Below are 22,113 nucleotides of genomic sequence, written 5' to 3'. Positions count from 1 at the left end.
ACCAGGCGAACATAAAAAGTAATAAGGAACAAAGAAGATCTAGTCGTAAAATAGGAACACCAATACTAATGTACTCGTTAGAATTTTTGATATGCACTTAAAACCAGTTTCGGTAAAATTGCCACAAATTGTTGTTGACTAAAGCAACAGGGCCTTTTTCGATTATTCACCAATCAGGTGAATTCAGCTAAAAATAACAAATAAATTTGGACCGACAGCCTCTAAAACAACTTTTGAGCGATAAAGCCAATCATCAAACTCGATTGCATGTAGACAAAAAACGAATCTGTGCCAAATTTCTGGAGGATAATGCCATTATTGAAGGCTCAAGTGTTATTTATAAAACAGATAGATAGACGGACATGATTATAACGTCTTCGAATTTCTCCCTTTTATAATTTATCGATTATTACAAAGTCGAACTTTTCGACGTTTTTTTTTTTAACAAAAAGTCGGGTCTGACTTTTGTCGAATCGAAAAAGGCCCTGTATCTTTAGTCAACAACAATTTGTGACAATTTTGCCGAAACTGGTTTTAAGGAGACAGCAACAATTCTAACGGGTACATTAGTATTGGTTTTCTTATTTTACGACTGGCTATTCGTTGCTTATTACTCTTCGTGTTCGCCTGGTATCACAACAAGCGATTAACTTTCAAATTCGGATATCGAATTAAGCGATTAATGCCCATAATTTTCGACCTTCATGGAAGGAAAATTGTTCAAAAATAAAATCATGAATTTTGACGTTAATCGACTGTTTCGATACCAGGCGAACATGATAAGTAGTAAGCAACAAATAGCCAGTCGTAAAATAGGAAAACCAATACTAACGTACCCGTTAGAATTGTTGTTGTCTCCATAAAACCAGCTTCGCTAAAATTTTCACAAATTGTTGTTGACTAAAGAAACAAGGCCTTTTTGAATTCGCAAAAGTGGATTTATGATTTATCGGCTGATATATATGTATTAGAGATATAGGAAATTTGTAATCATTTTTACAAATTTTCGACTCAATAGTCGATATAGACAAAGCCGCTATATACATATATCTTTTTTGATTTGGTCAAAATACACACATCCATTTACTTGTAAAATCGACACTGTTGAGTAGAAAATTTATAAAAATTACTCAAATTTTCTTATACCTCTCTGTCGAACCGATAAATCATAAATCCAAAAAGGCCCTGTTTCTTTAGTCAACAACAATTTTTGTTAACTTTACTGAAACTGGTTTTAAGGAGACAACAACAATTCCTATTTCACCACTGGCTCTTCGTTGCTTATTATTTTTTATGTTCGCCTGGTATCGCAACAAGCTATTAACGTCCAAATTATTCGACCTTTATGGAAGGAGGAAAATTGTTCAAAAATAAAATCATGAATTTGGACGCTAATCGCTTGTTTCGATACCAGGCGAACATAAAAAGTAATAAGGAACGAAGAAGATCTAGTCGTAAAATAGGAAAAACCAATACACGTAAGAATTGTTGTTGTCTCCTTAAAACCAGTTTCGGCGAAGTTGTCACAAATTGTTGTTGACTAACGAAACAGGGCCTTTTTGGATTTATGATTTATCGATCGATAGACATGTATTAGAGGTATAGGAAAATTTGAGTAATTTTTGCAAATTTTCGACTCATCTGTGTTTGATGCAAATCGTCTCTGATATAGACAAAGCCGCCATATACATGTTTTCTTGATTTGGTCAAAATACACACATCCATGTCCTTTTAAAATCGACACTATTGAGTCGAAAATTTGTAAAAATTCCTCAAATTTTCTTATTTATCTAATACATATCTATCGACCGATAAATCATAAATCCAGTTTTGCGAGTCCAAAAAGGCCCTGTTTCTTTAGTCAACAACAATTTTTGTTAACTTTACTGAAACTGGTTTTAAGGAGACAACAACAATTCCTATTTCACCACTTGCTCTTCGTTGCTTATTATGTTTCATGTTCGCCTGATATCGCAACAAGCTATTAACGTCCAAATTATTCGACCTTTATGGAAGGAGGAAAATTGTTCAAAAATCAAATCATGAATTTGGACGTTAATCGCTTGTTTCGATACCAGGCGAACATAAGAAATAATAAGCAACGAAGAGGCAGTCGTTTAATAGGGAAACCAATACTAATGTACTCGTTAGCCGTAACTTTGTAAAAATGACTAAAATTTTCTTATACCTCTAAAACAAATCTAACGAACCGATAAATCATAAATCCACTTTTGCGAATCCAAAAAGGCCCTGCTAACTTTATTGAAACTGGTTTTAAGGAGACAACAACAATTCCTATTTTATGATTGGCTTTCCGTTGCTTATTACTTTTCCTGTTCGCCTGGTATCGCAACAAGCGATTAATGTCCAAATTCATGATTTGATTTTTTAACAATTTTCCTCCTTCCATAAAGGTCGAATAATATGGACATATTAAAAAATGTAGTAACCTAAATTTTTATCCTATTTCCCTGAAATTTGAAATTTAGGAGCAATCTAGAGGTATTTGAGGATCACAAAATGGTGTACCGAATATGGTGTGTACTGATTTATGTTTCTATTTATAAAGAGATCCCTCGATTTGCGATCTTGTGCTTCTAGAAACCGAAATTTTTATACGATTTGCCTGAAATTGGAAATCTAGAAGTATTTTAGGCTCACAAGGGCCTATGTCGAATTTAGTTTTTATTGGCCCATTTTTGGTAGAGCCTCTTATTGATCGATCTCCCGATTTGAGTTCTTGGGCTTCTAGAAACCCAAATTTTTATACGATTTGCCTGAAATTGGAAATCTAGAAGTATTTTAGGCCCACAAGGCCTATGTCGAAGTTAGCTTTTATTGGCCCATTTTTGGTAGAGCCTTTTTGTAGAACGATCTCCCGATTTGAGAAGATTTTTATCCGATTTTCTTGAAATTGAAAATCTAGAAATATTTGAAGCCCACAAGGGGGTCTGTGTCGAATTTAGTTTTTATCAGCCCATTTTTGGTAGAGCCTTCTTGTAGAACATTCTCCCGATTTGAGTTCTTGGGTTTTGAGAAACGACGATTTTTATCCGATTTTCTTGAAATTGGGATTTGAAAAAACGAAGATTTTTATCCGATTTTCTTGAAATTGGGATTTGAAAAAACGAAGATTTTTATCCGATTTTCTTGAAATTTAAAATCTAGAAGTATTTTAGGCCCACAAGGGCCTGTGTCGAATTTAGTTTTTATCGGCCCATTTTTTGGTAAAGCCTTATTGTAGAACGATCTCCCGATTTGAGTTCTTTGGCTTTGAGAAAACGAAGATTTTTATCCGATTTTCTTGAAATTGGAAATCTATAACTAGTTGAGGCCCACAAAGACCAGTGTCGAATTGAGTTTTTATCAGCCCAGTTTTGATAGAGCCTTCTTGTGGAACGATCTCCCGATTTGAGATCTTGGGCTTCTACCGAAATTTTTATACGATTTGCCTGAAATTGGAAATCTAGAAGTATTTGAGGCCCACAAGGGTCTGTGTCGAATTTAGTTTTTATCAGCCCATTTTTGGCAGAGCCTTCTTGTAAAACGATCTCCCGATTTGAGTTCTTGGGCTTTGAGAAAACGAAGATTTTTATCCGATTTTCTTGAAATTGGGATTTGAAAAAACGAAGATTTTTATCCGATTTTCTTGAAATTGAAAATCTAGAAGTATTTTAGGCCCACAAGGGCCTGTGTCGAATTTAGTTTTATCGGCCCATTTTTTGGTAAAGCCTTCTTGTAGAACGATCTCCCGATTTGAGATTTTGGGCTTCTAGAAACTGACATTTTTATCCGATTTGCCTGAAATTGGAAATCTAAAAGTATTTTAGGCCCACAAAAAGCTGTATCGAATTTAGTTTTCAACTGGTAAAGCCTTCTTGTAGAATGATCGCCCGATTTGAGTTCTTGGGCTTCTAGAAACCGAAAATTTTATACGATTTGCCTGTAATTGGAAATCTGGAAGTATTTTAGACCCACAAAGACCTGTGTCGAATTGAGTTTTTGTCAGCCCAGTTTTGATAGAGCCTTCTTGTAGAACGATCTCCCGATTTGAGATCTTGGGCTTCTACCGAAATTTTTATACGATTTGCCTGTCGAAGCAGGAATCGAACCCACGACCTTGTGTATGCAAGGCGAGCATGCTAACCATTGCACCACGGTGGCTTCCTTGTAGAAAGATCAACCCGATTTGAATTCTTGGGCTTTGAGAAAACGAAGATTTTTATCCGATTTGCCTGAAATTGGAAATGTAGAATTATTTGAGGCCCACAAAGGGCTGAGTCGAATTTAGTTTTTAATTTTTTTTTTATGCCCATTTTTGGTGGAGCCTTCTAGTAGAACGATCTCCCGATTTGAGTTCTTGGGATTCTAGAAACCGAAATTTTTATACGATTTGCCTGAAATTGGAAATGTAAAAATATTTGAGGCCCACAAGTGCCTGTGTCGAATTTTGGTAAAGCCTTCTTGTAGAACGATCTCCCGATTTGAGTTCTTGGGCTGTGAGAAAATTAAGATTTTTATCCGATTTTCTTGAAATTGAAAATCTAGAAGTATTTGAGGTCCACAAAAACCTGTATCGAATATAGTTTTTATCGGCCCATTTTTTGGTAAAGCCTTCTTGTAGAACGATCTCCCAATTTGAGTTTTTTGGCTTTGAGAAAATGAAGATTTTGATCCGATTTGCCAAAAATTAGAATCCGATATGGATTTGTATAGGCCCATGTTTTGGTATTGGTTCCATCTAGAATAATCTTCCAATTTAACTTCCTGGGCTTCTAGAAACCGCAAATTTTTCTATGATTTGCCTAAACATCAGTCCCATACTGATATTTATTGCAGATGTTTTCCTCTGACCGTAAGATATGAGTAATATTTTTGCCGATGATTTTACGATTTATCACACCCATCAAATTGCCTTTTTAAATAAAATGCATAATAATTTAAGTTTTTTTTTTTAATTTTTTATTCGTAATTTTACTGTTTTTTTTTTGTAGAGTTTTATTTATATATAGTGTTTTTTGTTATCCGTTTTCTTTTGTAATAATTATACTTTCTTTTAGCAAATTAAAACCAATTATTAATGTTATTTATTCAGTACATTCATACAAACTGATTTTTTGTTATTTCATTTGTTTTTGTGTGTGTTTTATGTCATTAGTTAGTAAAAACTAAGATAAGTCCTGGTGGGGCTGGGAAGAGGCAGACATACCCATTCCCGAAAGCATACAAAAATAAATTTTACAATAAAAAAAAATGGATAATTGAGAGAAATTTGTATGTATACAAAACAAAACAAATATATGGAAAATTATTGTAATGCTGTATGAATTATATTATTGGAATATTTTTTTTTTTTGAAAAATTAGAAAAGCATAAGAAAAACTAATACAATGGGTAATTTTTTTATGGATTATTGTTAGTTGCATTTTTATTTATTTTATGAAAAGCAATTTATAATTTCTACAAAAAGAAAATTTCTAATTATTACATACAAATTGATTATGAGTAGAGTACATGATAATGTAAGTAAAAAATAATTTGTTGTTGTTTTTTTTTCATATAAAATTGAGTTATAGTGTAGGGCAATTGGCAAATAAAAAAATGATGGCCTAGATGTTTCATTTTAAATTTAAATTCTGCAATTTGCCAATTTTGTTTTTCGGGAAATATATTTGGAAAAACCATGAAGAAAAAAAATAACTAAATATCATTTTCATTTCATTGGAGATAAAAAAAATCCAATTTCTTATTTGGAAGTTTTATATCTCTAGGATACTGGTGAGTATCCCTTACACACTTCATTGCGAAATTTAGCTTTTCCCTTTGCTTTCGTTAATTTTTTTTTACAAACAAATCTTTCTATACATAACTTAAAGTATATTCATATATATTATTTAGTCGTTTGTCGATATATATAAAAAATGTTTTTGTTTTATTATTATTTATGGATTAATCCTTTTAGTATGGCATTTCTTGTTATTAATGGATGTTATATATATATTTTTTTAGTTTTTAACAAAGCAAAACATATTTGGCTATGAGATATCGTGTTTTTTGTTTGTTTTTCATTAACAACAACTTAATATTGTTTTCATTCTTTTAAAGAAGAAAATATCTTTTAAACAATATTTATGGTAGTTATTTTTTTTTTTTGTTTCTTAAAAAACATATTTTATAAGAATAAAAAAAGTTTTGAGAGGCCTTTGTTTTTTTGATGGTTTCATTAATAGCTGCCATATGTATGTATGTAGTTCTGTGTTGTTGAAAAAAAATTTTTTTTTTTTAAATATGTTTTTGTTTTTAAATTATTACTTGTTATAAAAAAAATAGTATTTAAGAGAATATAATAAAATAATGAAATATATAATAATAAATGTTAATTAAAAAGAAAGAAAACAGCTTGCTAACTTGCATAAAAATAAAACAACAAAATAAATTGTGTTAGGTAAAACATTAATCAATATTGTGTATATAAAAGAAAGGCGCATTGAATATGTTTTTCGTTTTGATTATAAGTGTCATAGATAATATTGCAACAAAGGATGTGTAGTTGATTATTTTCTTGTCTACTGTTGATATTTGGGACTTAATATACTATGGCATGGTAATGATTAGAGAGACATATGGTATAAGAGATAATGCTATGGCAACAAATGGAATAGAAATAATTTTAGAGAAAAAAAAAATACAGACAAAAACTGAAAAAAAAATAATTAAAAAAAATCAATTCATTCATATAAGGAAATTTTTAATTTAATTTACAATACATAATCATAAATATTCCATAATTCTTATAATATTTTATTTGATATCAAATATCTATTGAATTCTTATACTTTTTCATTTAGTTGTCTATGGAGTATAACTTTAATTTATGTGAATGGAAACAGGCTATCAGTAAGGGTATTTAAGTTATACAAATTAATATGAAGTCTCTGTCATAATAGTTATATTCAATAATATCTCCACGTTGATATATTATTATAAAGTATCCTGTGTGCATAGAATGGTTAAAGAAAATTTCGCAGCACAAAGCTATATGAATTGAACTGATATCATCCATTGATTTAATGGAATATAACGCTTTTCTTTAAGTCTCAAATAAAAGCTTTTTCTCTGTGTGCACTCTTGTTTCTATAATAGACCATTATTCCGAAAATATCCTAATTAATTCAATATTGCACATTTGTGTTCTCTCATAAGTTACCATTACGAATTGATATAGTATCCGTGAAGGTTTCTATGCAGTAATCAAAGTCTCTGATTTCATATAGTGGCATTGAGAATTATGTGTGCAGCAATTTTGGTCAAATTTCCTGTAACATGCTCTCATGAATGCATTTTAAGCAAAAATTGTCAAAGCCAGAATTCTATGCGGTGATATGTCGCCTACGATGTATGTGGTAAACTATGCCATAACTCCACTTTTCTTAAGTGTAACAATACTTTTAGTGTGCAATCGACCCTCATATTAAAAAATTCCAATATTTTATCAATGAAAATGTTGGCTTTACAAATTGATCTGATATCAGTAAAGAATTGCCTATGATAAGTAAAGTCTCTGCTTTTATACAGTTGTAGTACTGGTCATGTGTGCAGACTACTTTTATGAAAGCATATCACCACGAACAAATGTTCCATTTCACAACTTTAAGAATTGACCAGACACCAATACTGGGTACAGAAAACAGAGACTCTCTTCTGGTTTGCTATAATCACAAAATACTTTCTGTGTGCATTTACTTTTCTTCTAGAAGTTATTATAAACGCAAAATTGGCAAAATATTCAAAATTCCAATATTCCAAATCATAAGGTACCACTACGAATTGATATAGTATCAGTGAAGGTTTCTATGCAGTAATCAAGATCTCTGATATCATACAGTGGCACTGACATTTATGTGTGCAGCATTTTTGGTAAAATTTCCAGCAACATGCTCTCATGAATGCATTTTAAGCAAAAGTTGTCAAAGGCAGAACTCTATAAGATGATACCACGCCGACGATAGATATGCTAAACTAAGTCATTCCTGTGCTTTTCTAAAGTGCAACAATATTTTTAGTGTGCAATCGGCACTCATATTAAAAAATTTCAATATTTGCTCAAGGAAAATGTTGGCTTTACAAATTGATCTGATATCAGTAAAGAATTGCCTGTAGTAACCAATATCTCTGCTTTTATACAGTTGTATTACTGGTCATGTGTGCAGACTACTTTTATGAAAACATATCACCACGAACAAATGTTCCATTTCACAATTTTATGAATTGACCAGACACCAATACTGGGTACAGAAAACAGAGACTCTCTTCTGGTTTGCTAGAATCACAAAATACTTTCTGTGTGCATTTACTTTTCTTCCAAAAGTCATTATCCGCCAAAAATTGCCAAAATATTCGAAATTCCAATATTTGCTATAGAATAAGTTGGTTTCACAAATTAAGTGTCTGTAGTAACCAATGTCTTTGGTTGTATATAGTTGTAGTACTGGTAATGTGTGCAAATCATTTTGTAAAACTATGTACTTGAATGGAAGCATATCATAACGGACAAATTTTCGAAACCAAAACTCTATGAACTGGCCACTGATACTCTCTTCTGGCTTCCTGTAATCACAAAATACTTTCTATGTACATTCGCTTTTCTTTCAGAAGTTATCATTCGCAAAAATTGCCAAAATTTTCAAACATTCCAATATTTGCTCTAGAAGGAATTGCTTTCAAAAATTGATCTGATATCAGTTAAGGATTCTTTGTAATCCAGGATAAGTTTGTTTCGCAAATTGATCTGGTATCAGTGAAGAACTACCAATGATAACCAATTTGTATGTTTTTATACAGTTGTAGTACTGCTCATGTGTGCAAACTATTTTACAAAATATCCTTTTTTGAATGGAATCATATCATAACGGACAAATTTTCGAAACCAAAACTCTATGAACTGACCAGACACCAAGGTTCGGTATAGTGAACTGATACTCCCTTCTGGCTTCCTATAATCACAAAATACTTTCTGTGTGCATTCGCTTTTCTTTCAGAAGTTATCATTCGCAAAAACTGCCAAAATATTTAAAATTCCAATATTTTCCTAGAAAACATCCTTTTTTGAATGGAAGCATATCATAACGGACAAATTTTCGAAACCAAAACTCTAAGAACTGACCAGACACCAAGGCTGGGTATAGTGAATTTATACTCTCTTCTGGCTAACTATAATCACAAAATACTTTTTGTGTGCATTCGTTTTTCTTTCAGTAGTTATTCGCAAAAATTTCCAAAATATTTAAAATTCCAATATTTTTCCTAGAACAAATTGGATTTAAAAATTGATCTGCTATCACTTGAAGATTTTTTGTAATAATCAATATTATAGCTTTTATATATTTGTGCTACCATTAATGTGTGCAAACTATTAAGCACAATATCCAAAGATACACTCTCATGGAATCATAATGTGGAGAATAAGCTTTAGAAAATAAAACTTTATAATTGATCTGACACCAACGATGATTGTGGTAAACTAAGACACTTATGTGCTTTCCTAAAATCAAACATTATTTTCTGTGTGCATTCGTTTTAAAAAGTTTTCTGGAAAATGTGTCAAATTATTAAAAATTCAAGTTGGTTTTACAAATTGATCCGATATCAGTAAACTATTGCCTGTAATTAACACTGTATCTTCTTTTATACTGTTGAACTCTGGTTAATGTGTGCAGATTATAAAACAATATTCCTATATATGGGATCATATTAGGATATTAAAGTTTCTTAATAAAAACTCACTGAATTGACTTTACAAAAGCGATGGATATGGTGAATTAATACACTTCTTTGCTTTCATAAAATAATGCAGACAATTCTGTGTGCATTCGTTTTGCTTTAGAAAAGAATGTTCACTAAGAATTGGTATGAAATTTAATATGAATAAAATAGTTTACAAAGAATATGACCCTATGAACTGATAGAATATGAGTGAAATAAAACGGTACACTGCTATAGTACATGATGTTTGCCTGTTTTTAGAGTTTTGACCATTCTCACAATTATTCATTTAATTTAATTTAATCATTTTAGTTCTCTTAAGATTTTAAAAATGCATTCAAAATAATACTTTACTATTTTTGTATTTTTGTAATTGATCTGGCTATTCCGAATATTTTAGTTTTGAAAACTCACTTCATACTTTCTTACAGATATACAATCTCCAATGTGTTCAGCCAATTTAAACAAATCAACTTCTTTTAAATGTTTTTCAAATTTTACATAGATTATGATTTTCTAAAAAAAATGCATTTTTTTATATCGCTATACTATTTGTTGCCATATGATTTTCTCTGAGTGTTGTAAGAAAAAGAATTGTAACTATTACATTGATGGTATTTAATTTTTTTTTATAAAGTTTATTTTATTATTTCAAATTTCATGTTGTGTCTTATAAAAAAAAAATTAATAAGGAGAAAAAAAGATCATCCAAATTTAAACAAATCAACTTCTTTTAAATGTTTTTCAAATATTACATAGATTATGATTTTCTAAAAAAATGCATTTTTTATATATCGCTATACTATTTGTTGCCATAGAATTTTCTGTGAGTGTTGTAAGAAAAAGAATTGTAACTATTACATTGATGGTATTTAATTTTTCGTTTTAATTTTTTTTATATAAAGTTTATTTTATTATTTCAAATTTCATGTTGTGTCTTATAAAAAAAAATTAATAAGGAGAAAAAAAGATCATCCAAACGTTTGAGTTTTTTTTTGTATAATTTGTTTCAATATTTTCAATATTATCATTTTTTAAATATTGATTTCGTTTTATTTATTTGCATATGAAGTTTTCTTTACTTTTTGTTTATAGTTAAGAACTAATAGTTAATTTTATTATTATTTTTTTTAATAATTTTTCTTTTCCCTTCTCGCTCTCTCAGCTTAAAATACTTTTTTGTTTTTGCAAATTATTGGGTATACCATTATTTTGCTTTGTCGGTTTGTTTTGTTTTTCTTTCGATTTTTTATATATACGAATTACACTAAATATTACATTTATTTATTAATTTTGTTATTTTTTTTAACCTTAAAATTAATATATCTTTATTATTTTTTTATATATAATTTTTATTTAATTTTTTTTTTTGCAATGAGTTTAAATTGTTTTAGTTTTTCTTGTCCTTACTACAAAAAAAAAAGAAAAAATTATAATGGAAATTTTTTCGAGCATGATTACGATTTCTGGTTTTGTTTTTATTCAGATGAGATTTTTAATTTTAGTTTCAACCAAAGAAGAAAATCTAATATTTTGTTGAAAGAAAGAAATATTAGTTTATTAATACCAAATTTCAATATGGGTATGATTTGAAATGAAAGTAATTTTAAATTTAATATTTTAATATTAATACGAATAATTATTGTTTACAATTACATATGTATTGGTTTCTTTTTTGAAAATGATGAATTTATAATAGGATTTGTTTTTTTTTTTAATATGAAGGATGGATAAGTTTCCAAAAAAATATATATTTATATTCATTTTGTGTTTTTAAGAAATTATTGTGAATTATTTTGGGAATTTCAAAAAGTTTTAAATTAAATTATTTTTGGGATATCAAAACAAAAATTTTTATCAAGTTCAGTTTTTGTTGCTAAATGTTATGTCTTAATTTTTTTTTTTAATTTTTCCAGTGTCAAAAATTTGATTTTTTTAAATATTTTTCAAATTCAGTTCTAGTATTGTTATGTGTTATAAAAAAAGTTTTTCTTCAGTTGTTTGTTGGTAATTTGTATATAAAGTCGAGTGATGTTTGTTGGTATATTCTTTTAGTTCATTTTGTTGTTATTGATTATGCTGTTATCGTGGTAGTTGTAATCCCATAAAATTATTTGTTGCTAATTATTTGTGTTGTTGTTGTTGTTTTTGTTGTGTGTAAATAGAAAAGAAAAACACTTCTTAAAAACGTCTCTCATTTTCTCAGGCATAAAATTCCCGATTTGTGGCATTTTTCGCATAGGAATTCATAGCAGGTGATCGTTTTGGTTCATCCAAGGCATAGGAACCCTCATCCTTTTTTCTCATACGATAGACAATGAACATAACCACCAGAATGGCACACAGAAGACCAACTACAGCTCCTCCAATGACCGCTATAAAATAGACAAGAAAAATATCAACACAAATATATTAGAAATTCAATTCGTAATTCACTTTAATAATAAATTAATCGAAAATCCATAAAATAGCATCTTACACATTGAAACTCATTTAAATCGAAAACAAAATAAAATTGAAATTGTTTTTTATCAGACTTCTTCCACGTTACACTTCTCTCGTTATGTGTCCGGTGTTAACTGATTCCAGAATCTGAGAATTTTGTATTAAGAATCTTCTCACTAAATTTAATTATTTTGTGAGTATAAGCAAATCAGAATGCTAGTAGTATGTTATTCGTAAAATCGAGTAGGCCCAACACATTTCAACATTCGTCATTAACTCTGATTTGTGTGCGTCTTCTTTGGCATGATGTGAGTCATGGATTTATTCTAAGTTATGAATAAAGTCAACGATAATTATTTGTTTAGTCGCTTATATGGGGTCAGTGGTTTAACCATGAGAACATAGAATAAAATGGATATTCTACCAGCAAAAAACACTGTTTTTTGGAGTGATTGGTTTGTAATAACCTAACACGAAAATAAAAATATTCAAAGATATTGTATTTATAGAAAATTTTATCATAATTTTATTCTATAGAAAACTTTGTCAAAATTTTATTTCTATAGAAAATTTTGTCAAAATTTTATTTCTATAGAAAATTTTGTCAACATTTTATTTCTAAAGAATATTTTGTCAAAATTTTGTTTCTATAGAATATTTTGACAAAATTTTATTTCTGTAGAAAATTTTGTCATTTTTTTTTGCTATAGAAAATTTTGTCAAAATTTTATTTTTATAGAAAGCTTTGTCAAAATTTTATTTCTATAAAAATTTTTCTCAAAATTTTATTTCTATAGAATATTTTGTAAAAATTTTATTTCTGTAGAAATTTTGTCAAAATTCTTTTCCTATAGAAAATTTGGTCAACATTTTATTTCTATAGAAAATTTTGTCAAAATTTTATTTCTATAAAAATTTTTCTCAAAATTTTATTTCTATAGACTATTTTGTCCAAATATTATTTCTGTAGAAAATTTTGTCAAAATTCTTTTGGTATAGAAAATTTTGTTACAATTTTATTTCTATAGAAAATTTTGTCAAAATTTTATTTCTATAGAAAATTTTATCAAAATTTTATTTCTATATAAAATTTTGTAAAAATTTTATTTTTATTGAAAATTTTGTCAAAATTTTATTTCTATAGAAAATTTTCTCAAAAATATATTTCTATAGAAAATTTTATCAAAATTTTATATCTGTAGAAAATTTTGTCAAAATTTTATCTCTAACGAAAATTTTGTCAACATTTTATTTCTATAGAAAATTTTGTCAAAAGTTAATTTTTATAGAAAGTTTTACCAATATTTTATTTCTATGGAATAGTTTCTACAGAAAATTTTATCAACATTTTATTTCTATAGAAAATTTTATCAACATTTAATTTCTATAGAAAATTTTGTCAACATTTTATTTCTATAGAAAATTTTATCAAAATTTTATTTCTATAGAAAATTTTGTCAAAATTTTATTTCTATAGAAATTTTTGTCAAAATTGTATCCCTATAGAAAATTTCATCAACATTTTATTTCTATAGAAAATTTTGCTAAAATTTTATTTCTATAGCATAGTTTCTCAAATATTAATTTCTATAGAAAATTTTATCAACATTTTATTTCTATAGAATATTATGTCAAAATTTTATTTCTACAGAAAATTTTGTCAAAATTTTATTTCTATTGAAAATTTTGTCAAAATTTTATTTCTATAGAAAATTTTGTCAAAATTTTATTTTTATAGGAAATATAGTCACAATTTTTTTTCTATCGAAAATTTTGTCAAAATTTTATTTTTATAGAAAATTTTGTCAAAATTTTATTTCTATAGAAAATGTTGTCAAAATTTTATTTCTATAGAAAATGTTGTCAAAATTTTATTTCTATAGAAAATCTTTTTTTAAATTTTATTTCTATAGACAATTTTTTAAAATTTTATTTCTGTAGAAAATGTTGTCAAAATTTTATTTCTATAGAAAATTTTCTCAAAAATATATTTCTATAGAAAATGTTGCCAAAATTTTATTTCTATAGAAAATTTTGTCAAAATTTTATCTCTATAGAAATTTATCTCTATAGAAAATTTAGTCAAAATTTTATCTCTATAGAAAATTTTGGCAAAATTTTATCTCTATAGAAAATTTTGTCAAAATTTTATCTCTATAGAAAATTTTGTCAAAATTTTTTCTCTATAGAAAATTTTGTCAAAATTTTATCTCTATAGAAAATTTTGTCAAAATTTTATCTCTATAGAAAATTTTGTCAAAATTTTATCTCTATTCTTTTTCTATAGAAAATTTTGTCAAAATTTTATTTCTATAGAATAGTTTCTCAAAGGTTAATGTCTATAGAAAATGTTATCAACATTTTATTTCTATAGAAAATTCTGTAAACATTTTATTTCTATAGAAAATTTTGTCAAAATTTTATTTCTATAGAAAATTTTGTAAACATTTTATTTTTATAGAAAATTTTGTCAAAAGTTAATTTCTATAGAAAATTTTAGCAAAATTTTATTTGTATATGAAATTTTGTCAAAATTTTATTTCTATAGAAAATTTTGTCAAAATTGTATCTCTATAGAAAATATTGCTAACATTTGATTACTATAGAAAATGTTGTCAAAATTTTGTTTCTCTAGAAAATTTTGTCAAAATTTTATTTGTATAGAAAAAGCTGTGAAATTTTTATTTCTATAGAAAAATTTGTCAAAATTATATTTCTGTAGAAAATTTTTGTAAAATTTTATTTCTATAGAAAATATTGTCAAAATTTTATTTCTATACACAAATTTGTCAAAATTTTATTTCTATACAAAATTTTGTCAAAATTCTATTTCTATAAAAAAATTTAATTTAATAAATTTATAAAAATTGAATATAAAAAATTTAAAAAAAAATTTATTTCTATGGAAAATTTTATCAACATTTTAACTCTATAGAAAATTTTGCTTACATTTTATTACCATAGAAAATGTTGTCAAAATTTTTTTGCTATAGAAGATTTTGTCAAAATTTTATTTCTAAAGAAAAAGCTGTGAAAATTTTATTTCTATAGAAAAATTTGTCAAAATTATATTAGTGTCGAAAATTTTTATAAAGTTCTATTTCGTTTTGTTATTGTTGGTTTCTTTCTTTAATCATTGTTGTTGTTTTTGATTTCAGCTTAAACCTTTAAGGTTTTAAAGAAACCAACAATAACAAAACAAAACGAATGAAAAAAAGACGAAGCACGCTCAAAATAAAACCAGCCAACTGCACTCAAATCGATGATTTGACGGTGGCAAAGGAAAAGAGATATGTTTGTACGAATTTTTTTCGGCATAAGCCAGTTATCGTGTAAACCCTTTTTTTGGAAGATTCAAGTGTGGTTTACTTTTGGGTTTAGTGAACTGCCTGAATTTATTCTGATAATTGGTTGATAGTTTTGCTGCAAGTAGAGGATGCTGATGAGGAATGTGGTAATTCCGAAACGTGTGTCCATCCAACCATCTTGCAGTCTATAGGGCTTTGCCCAAATAAATTCGACAAACATTGTTTTCCTCGTTGGTTAGGCTACACAACAACAAAATTTTATTTTGTTTCTCTAGAAAATTTTGTCAAAATTTTATTTCTATAGAAAATTTTGCCAATAATTTATTACTATAGAAAATTTTGTCAACATTTTATTTCTATAGAAAATTTTGTCAAAATTTTATTTCTATAGAAAATTTTGTCAAAATTGTATTTCTATAGAAAATTTTGTCAAAATTGTATTTCTATAGTAAATTTTGTCAACATTTTATTTCAATAGGAAATTTTATCAAAACTTTGTTTCTATAGAAAATTTTCTCAATATTTTATTACTATAGAAAATTTTGTCAAAATTTTATTTCTATAGAGGATTTTATAAAAATTTTATTTCCATAGAAAATTTGTCAAAACTATAGAAAATTTTGTCAAAATTTTATTTCTATAGAAAATTTTGTCAAAATTTTATTTCTAGAGAAAATTTTGTTAAAATTTTATTTCTATAGAAAATTTTGTCAAAATTTTATTTCTGTAGAAGATTTTATCAAAATTGTATTTCTATAGAAAATTTTGTCAAAATTTTGTTTCTATAGAAAATTTTGTCAAAATTTTATTTCTATAGAAAATTTTGTCAAAATTTTATGTCTATAGAAAATTTTGTCAAAATTTTATTTCTATAGAAAATTTTGTCAAAATTTTATTTCTATCGAAAATTTAGTCAAAATTTCATTTCTATAGAAAACTTTGAATGTAATTAAGCACCTCTTTGTCGGAGAGAATATATTCCAAAATCGATCAAAACATTGAGAGTTATTCCATTCTACCAAACAGTAAAAAAATTCTACCAATGTTGGTAGAATTCAACCAACTTTGGCAAACAAAAACACGGTTTGACAATTTCGAAAAAAAAAACATTTTTTTAGAAAACGTTCGTTCCACCTCTCATTGTGAATGACACTTGTTGTGCCACCATTATGGACGTTTTGTTAGGTTGGGTATAATGGCAGCACCTTATTACAGGCTCACTTAAACTATTCAATCCATTGTGATACCACACATGGTGAATTTCTCTCTTATCAATGAGTGGTGGCCGATTCTATGACAAGAGACCTACATTTAATACCCGATTCCGAACGGCGATACACATTCCGGTGAAACCACTTAGAAATGTTTTGAAACACTCAGACATGTCACCAGCATTTCTGAAAGGGGATAGGTTGTGTTAAAGTGGCAGCCCGATTAAAATTCAGGCTCACTTAGACTATTCAGTCCATTGTGATTGACTGAAAGGGGATAATCCATCGCTGAAATTTTTTGGTGATTGATCGCTTCTGGGATTGGATCAATGACCCTGTGTATGCAACCATTGTCCCACGGTAGCTCCGTGGTAGTTGATTAACAAATCCTTAGCTACGCCTATAAACACGCCTTTGGGCAAGTCAATTATGTGTTATGGCCATACCCCAAAAACAAAAACACTCCATCTTTCTGGTATTCATCGCGGAATTCAGTTCCTTATATGTAATCATTCCGACAAACATCACCCTTTATTAAGATTTTATTATCTTTCAACTTTATTTAATGAGTTGTACGAAAATGTTTAATTTGTCTATGATAGACAAACATTTTTCATGGGTTTGTTTGTTAGTGTTTCAAAAGCAAAACAGCAACGAAAAAAACAATTAGCAAATTTTGTAGGTAAATAATGCTCTAAAAATTCATCCATACATACCCGCCAAAATTCCTGGTTGGGCGAAGAAGCTCGCCGTTCTATCGTCATCGTTGGCATTCATGATTAGAACCTCGTTGCCTGTAGTTTGTTCGATTACTTTAGTCTCCGGTTGTAAACTGTTGATGCTGTTCGTATCCAAATCGTGGATATTAGTGCCTCCTTGAGTATTAATTCCACCAGCTGCAAAATAGCATTGAGAGAAACACACACACACAAAGAGAACCAGAGAGCGAGAGAGAGAGAAAAGAGACAATAAAACAGAAAAATATGAATATTTTTAAAATGCTTATTTAGATTTGTTGTAATTAATGATTCAATTTAGTTTATACACACGACAAAAGAACAATACTTATACACAATACAATGGGCTAGGAAATGCGGGTGAGGAACTATGAAAATAAAATACAAAAAAATAATAAAACAAAACAAAAAAATATATGTAACAAAAATAAATTAATTGAAACAAATGATCGTACAAATATAAACAAGCTGATGTCTACAAATATACAGAAACACACACACACACATAGGCATAACAATAAAATAAACTCTCGCCAATTTATTAGTAGATTTAAAATAGCAAAGATGTTATTAAAGTGAAACAAAAGCATGCTACATTTACATGTTGGAAAATGTATGAGATGTGTAAAAATTTTGATTTATTCATATCAGCATTCCAATGTAGGTTTTCTTTAACCAAATTTTTCCATTCCGGGGAAACCCGGATTTTTTAATTTCCCTGGATTACGCTTAAAGAAAACCCTTTTCTTAATATGATATAACCTTTTTTCAAAATACCATAAGGCTTAGGTTCTACGGCGCTATGTTGAACTTTAACGACGTAATTTATTTGAACCTGTTATATCAGACAAAAAATCAAACCAAAAGAGTCGATATGTATATAAAATTTCCGAAATAAGATGAAAATTGTTCTCAATGATTAAGAAAGTTTTTCAAATGTTATGTTAAGATGAGATTTTTACCCACACACAAAAACATATCACCAACATGTTTGCAATTAAAATTTTAATTGAATTCTAAAAACTTTTCAATTATAAATTTAATTGGTTCAACAAATTTTTAATTGAAACAAAAATCAATCACCGAAGTATCAATAAAATTTTTAATTGGAACAATTATTTTTTTATTGACGTTAGTGAAATTAATTGATCCAATTAATTTTTTAATTGAAATGTCTTCAATCACAGAAATGATAGTATTGAAAGTCAATTAAAAATTAATTGATCCAATTAAAAAAATACAAAATTACACCATCGTCCTCTTGTGTTTTTATTCTCTCTGATACATGTCATTTTATCGTTGCCAGATTGACGCCGTCTGTTCTCCGTTTGACACCACATGTGTGTCGATTAACTTTCATGTACGGATCGTTTTGAGACGTACACGCTGTTCATGGTTATTTCTATGAGTTCAATAGTAGAGATAATTACGTTCCAAAATCGTGAACGGACGGTAACAAAATGAAAAATTTTTTTTTTTTTTTTTTTTTTTTTTTTTTTTTTTTTTATTTAAGCAATTATTGTACAAACTTCATGCTTAACTTATACTACAACTAGTCTCTAGCTAATAAAGGACTAACCAGTAGTTCAAATGTTGGTGTCGATAGACGTAATAGTAAAATTATCTTAGTTCAAGAAATTATTGAATTAAGAAAATGCATGTAAAAAAAAAAAATATTTGGTTATGTAGTTCGGTTTTATGTAGTAAAACGTGTAATTAGATCTCGAGGATAAAATCGCCTTAGTCTTCTAGGTTGATCTGAAGGTTCTAGTAATTTTACAGCTTCACGGTTTACGTGTTGCTGAAGACGCATATAGTGTTTTTGGGCGTATCTTGAGATTTCCTCATTAACTGTACTTATTTGTAAGTCTCGATGCAGGTCCTTATTTCGGACATACCATGGAGCATTAACTGCTGATCTTATTGCTTTGTTCTGAAATTTTTGAATTTTTGCTATAGCACTATTTGATGCACAACCCCAAAGTTGAATACCATATAGCCATATTGGCTTTAGTGTTTGCTTATATATTAGGAGTTTATTATCATTTGAGAGAACGGAATTTCTGCCCATTAACCATTGTAAGTTACGATATTTGATATCCAATTCTTCACGTTTTTTATCGATATGGTCTTTCCAAGTTAATTTGGAATCCAGTATAAATCCAAGATATTTTGCGGAATTTGTATGTGGTACTTGTTCTGTGTTTATGTATAGAGGCTTATATTGCGTAGTGATTTTTGCAAAGTCGACGTGTAGAGATTTGCTGCTGTTCAATTTAAGACCCCATTCAGTTGTCCATTGATAAACTTTGTTGAGGCCTTCTTGGAGTTGGCTTATGGACTCATCCGTGTTTCTCCCCGAAGACATTAACACCGTATCATCGGCAAATGTTCCTATGAAGCACCTTTCGGTTACAGGCATATCATAAGTATATAATAGATATAATAATGGGCCAAGAATGCTGCCTTGTGGTACCCCTGAATATATTGGGTAGAGTTTTGTAAATTCATCGTCATGACGTACTCTATAAAAGCGGTTACTGAGGTATGAACCTAAGATTTCACAGTAATTTTTTGGAAGCAACCTTTCAAGTTTGCTAAGAAGACCTTCATGCCACACACCGTCAAAAGCCTGAGAAATGTCCAAGAAAACAGCAGAACAAACTTGCTTATGTTCAAAAGCGTAATTAATATTTTCAGTTACCCTATGTACTTGTTCGATTGTAGAGTGCTGTTTGCGAAAGCCAAATTGGTGGTCAGGTATAATATCCCTCGAATGGACAAAGTACTCCAGTCTTTTTCGGAATAATTTTTCAAAGAGCTTCCCTATAACTGGTAGAAGTGATATAGGTCTATATGAGCTGGGATCATGAGGGTTTTTGCCCGGTTTTGGTATCATGACTATTTCTGCAACTTTCCAGCAGCTAGGCACGTATTTCAATTTTAGTACAGCGTTCATTATTGTGGTCAAGCGCGCGAAACCATGATATGGTAAGTTTTTAAGGACATCACTCTTTAATTGGTCGAAACCACCAGATTTGTTGTTTTTGAGTTGTTTGACCTCATTCCACACTTCTCTAAAAGAAATGTTGTCAATAGGAATTTCGGCATGGATCGATTGTTGGTGAAGATTTTGATTTGCATTATTTGGTATTTGCGTATAATTTGAAAATATAGATTGTAGGTTTTGTGCGAACTCATCTGCTTGTTCAATGCTGCTCTTAGCCCATTTTCCGTTCCTTTTTAATATTGCTACTTTTTGTACTGCTGGTCTATTTTTTAGATTTACTGCCTTCCAAAGGGAGTGGTCTGAGTTTTTGTTTGGGGCAAGGTTTGACAAGAACCTATGGAAATTTTGATCCTTGTGTTTTTTTGTCAGCCTGCTTAATTTTTTGGTAGCATTATTTAACATAGTTTTGTCTTCAGGTGACCGTGTTTGTTGCCATCTTTTCCTAAGCATTCTTTTGAGTTTGATTTGATTTATTATATGTTGCGGATAAGAACACATATTAGTTACATTATATGGTTCTGGTGTACTATGCCACGCAGCATTTTGTATCAGGTTTGTGAACGCCTCCACTTCTTCTTCGAATTCATTCGAATTTGTAATCGGCGAATGACTAATGGACTTTGTGATTATGTGTCTAAAGTAATTCCAATCAGTTCTTTTGTTTGTCATTCCATAATTAGTTTGTGTAACTGTTGGTCTGCTTAAATAATACAAATAGATGGGTGAATGGTCAGAGCTAAGTTCATGACCATCTTCTATTCGAAGTTTACTAGGGGGAATTTTTTTGGTAATAAAAAAAAATCAAATGAAAAATGAAGACCAGATTTGATCGAAATCCACGCCACAGTGGTAAAAAGCTTGCTAGTGAGATGATGAGAGATATCTCTAGAACGGTTTCAACATATATTGAAAAATGAGCCAAGAGCTCAACCAATGCACACAAAAGAGAATGGAAAAATAACAAAATTTGTTGAATCGATAAAATTTTTAATTGAATATTTTTTAAAACTCAATTAAAATTTTGATTGGAAAAATTTTCGTGAAATTTTTTTCTGTAAATTTATTTTTAATTCAAATTTCTTCAACAACATAAATTATAGCATCAATCTCCAGCGTCAATTAAATAGTTAATTGATACAATTAGTTTTTGTTTTACTTATTAATTTTTTTCCAGTAAATAGTTAATTGATACAATTAGTTTTTGTTTTACTTATTAATTTTTTTTTCCAGTTAAATTTTTAATTGAATTTTAATAAAAACTAAATTAAAACTTTTTATTAAAATTCAATTAAAAATGGAAAGAAAATTGGTTGTTTTTCTGTGCACCCTTAAAAATATTCGTGTGAGATGAGAGAAACGTATTTCCTTTTCGCGCTTGTAAAATGGAGTCATATATAATTCAGATATGACACTAATTTGTACATCTTTGTACGCATTCGGCTAATACAGTGTGGCTGATAGGTATTGCAACCATTGTTGCCGCTTGAGCCATAAAAATCTACCAAAATTTTGAGAAAATTGAGAAAAAAACTGCCAAACAAAAAAGTCTTATTTTGCAAAATTTTGTTTATATAGATCATTTTATCAAAATTGTATTTCTATGGAAAATTTTGTCGACATTTTATTCCCATAGAAAATTT

At 28.5% G+C, this 22,113-nt stretch overlaps 1 protein-coding gene across 1 annotated transcript in view; it reads right to left on the bottom strand.

Moving 5' to 3' along the window:
• Positions 1-4,939: 4,939 nt before the first annotated feature.
• The window catches only part of Sdc (Syndecan), a 263,979-nt gene continuing 246,805 nt past the window's right edge, over positions 4,940-22,113 (bottom strand). The window contains exons 6-7 of the mRNA XM_075311725.1: positions 17,443-17,622; positions 4,940-12,137 (exon numbers count right to left, since the gene is read on the bottom strand). Coding sequence (XP_075167840.1) covers positions 11,965-12,137; positions 17,443-17,622 — 353 coding nt within the window. The 3' untranslated portion in view covers positions 4,940-11,964. The remainder of the gene's footprint in view (positions 12,138-17,442; positions 17,623-22,113) is intronic.

This window comes from Haematobia irritans, chromosome 5 (assembly GCF_050003625.1).
Source record: "Haematobia irritans isolate KBUSLIRL chromosome 5, ASM5000362v1, whole genome shotgun sequence".
NCBI classification, from domain to species: domain Eukaryota; kingdom Metazoa; phylum Arthropoda; class Insecta; order Diptera; family Muscidae; genus Haematobia; species Haematobia irritans.
Note: the sequence above shows the minus strand (reverse complement) of the source record. Positions and strands in the feature narration are given on the sequence as shown.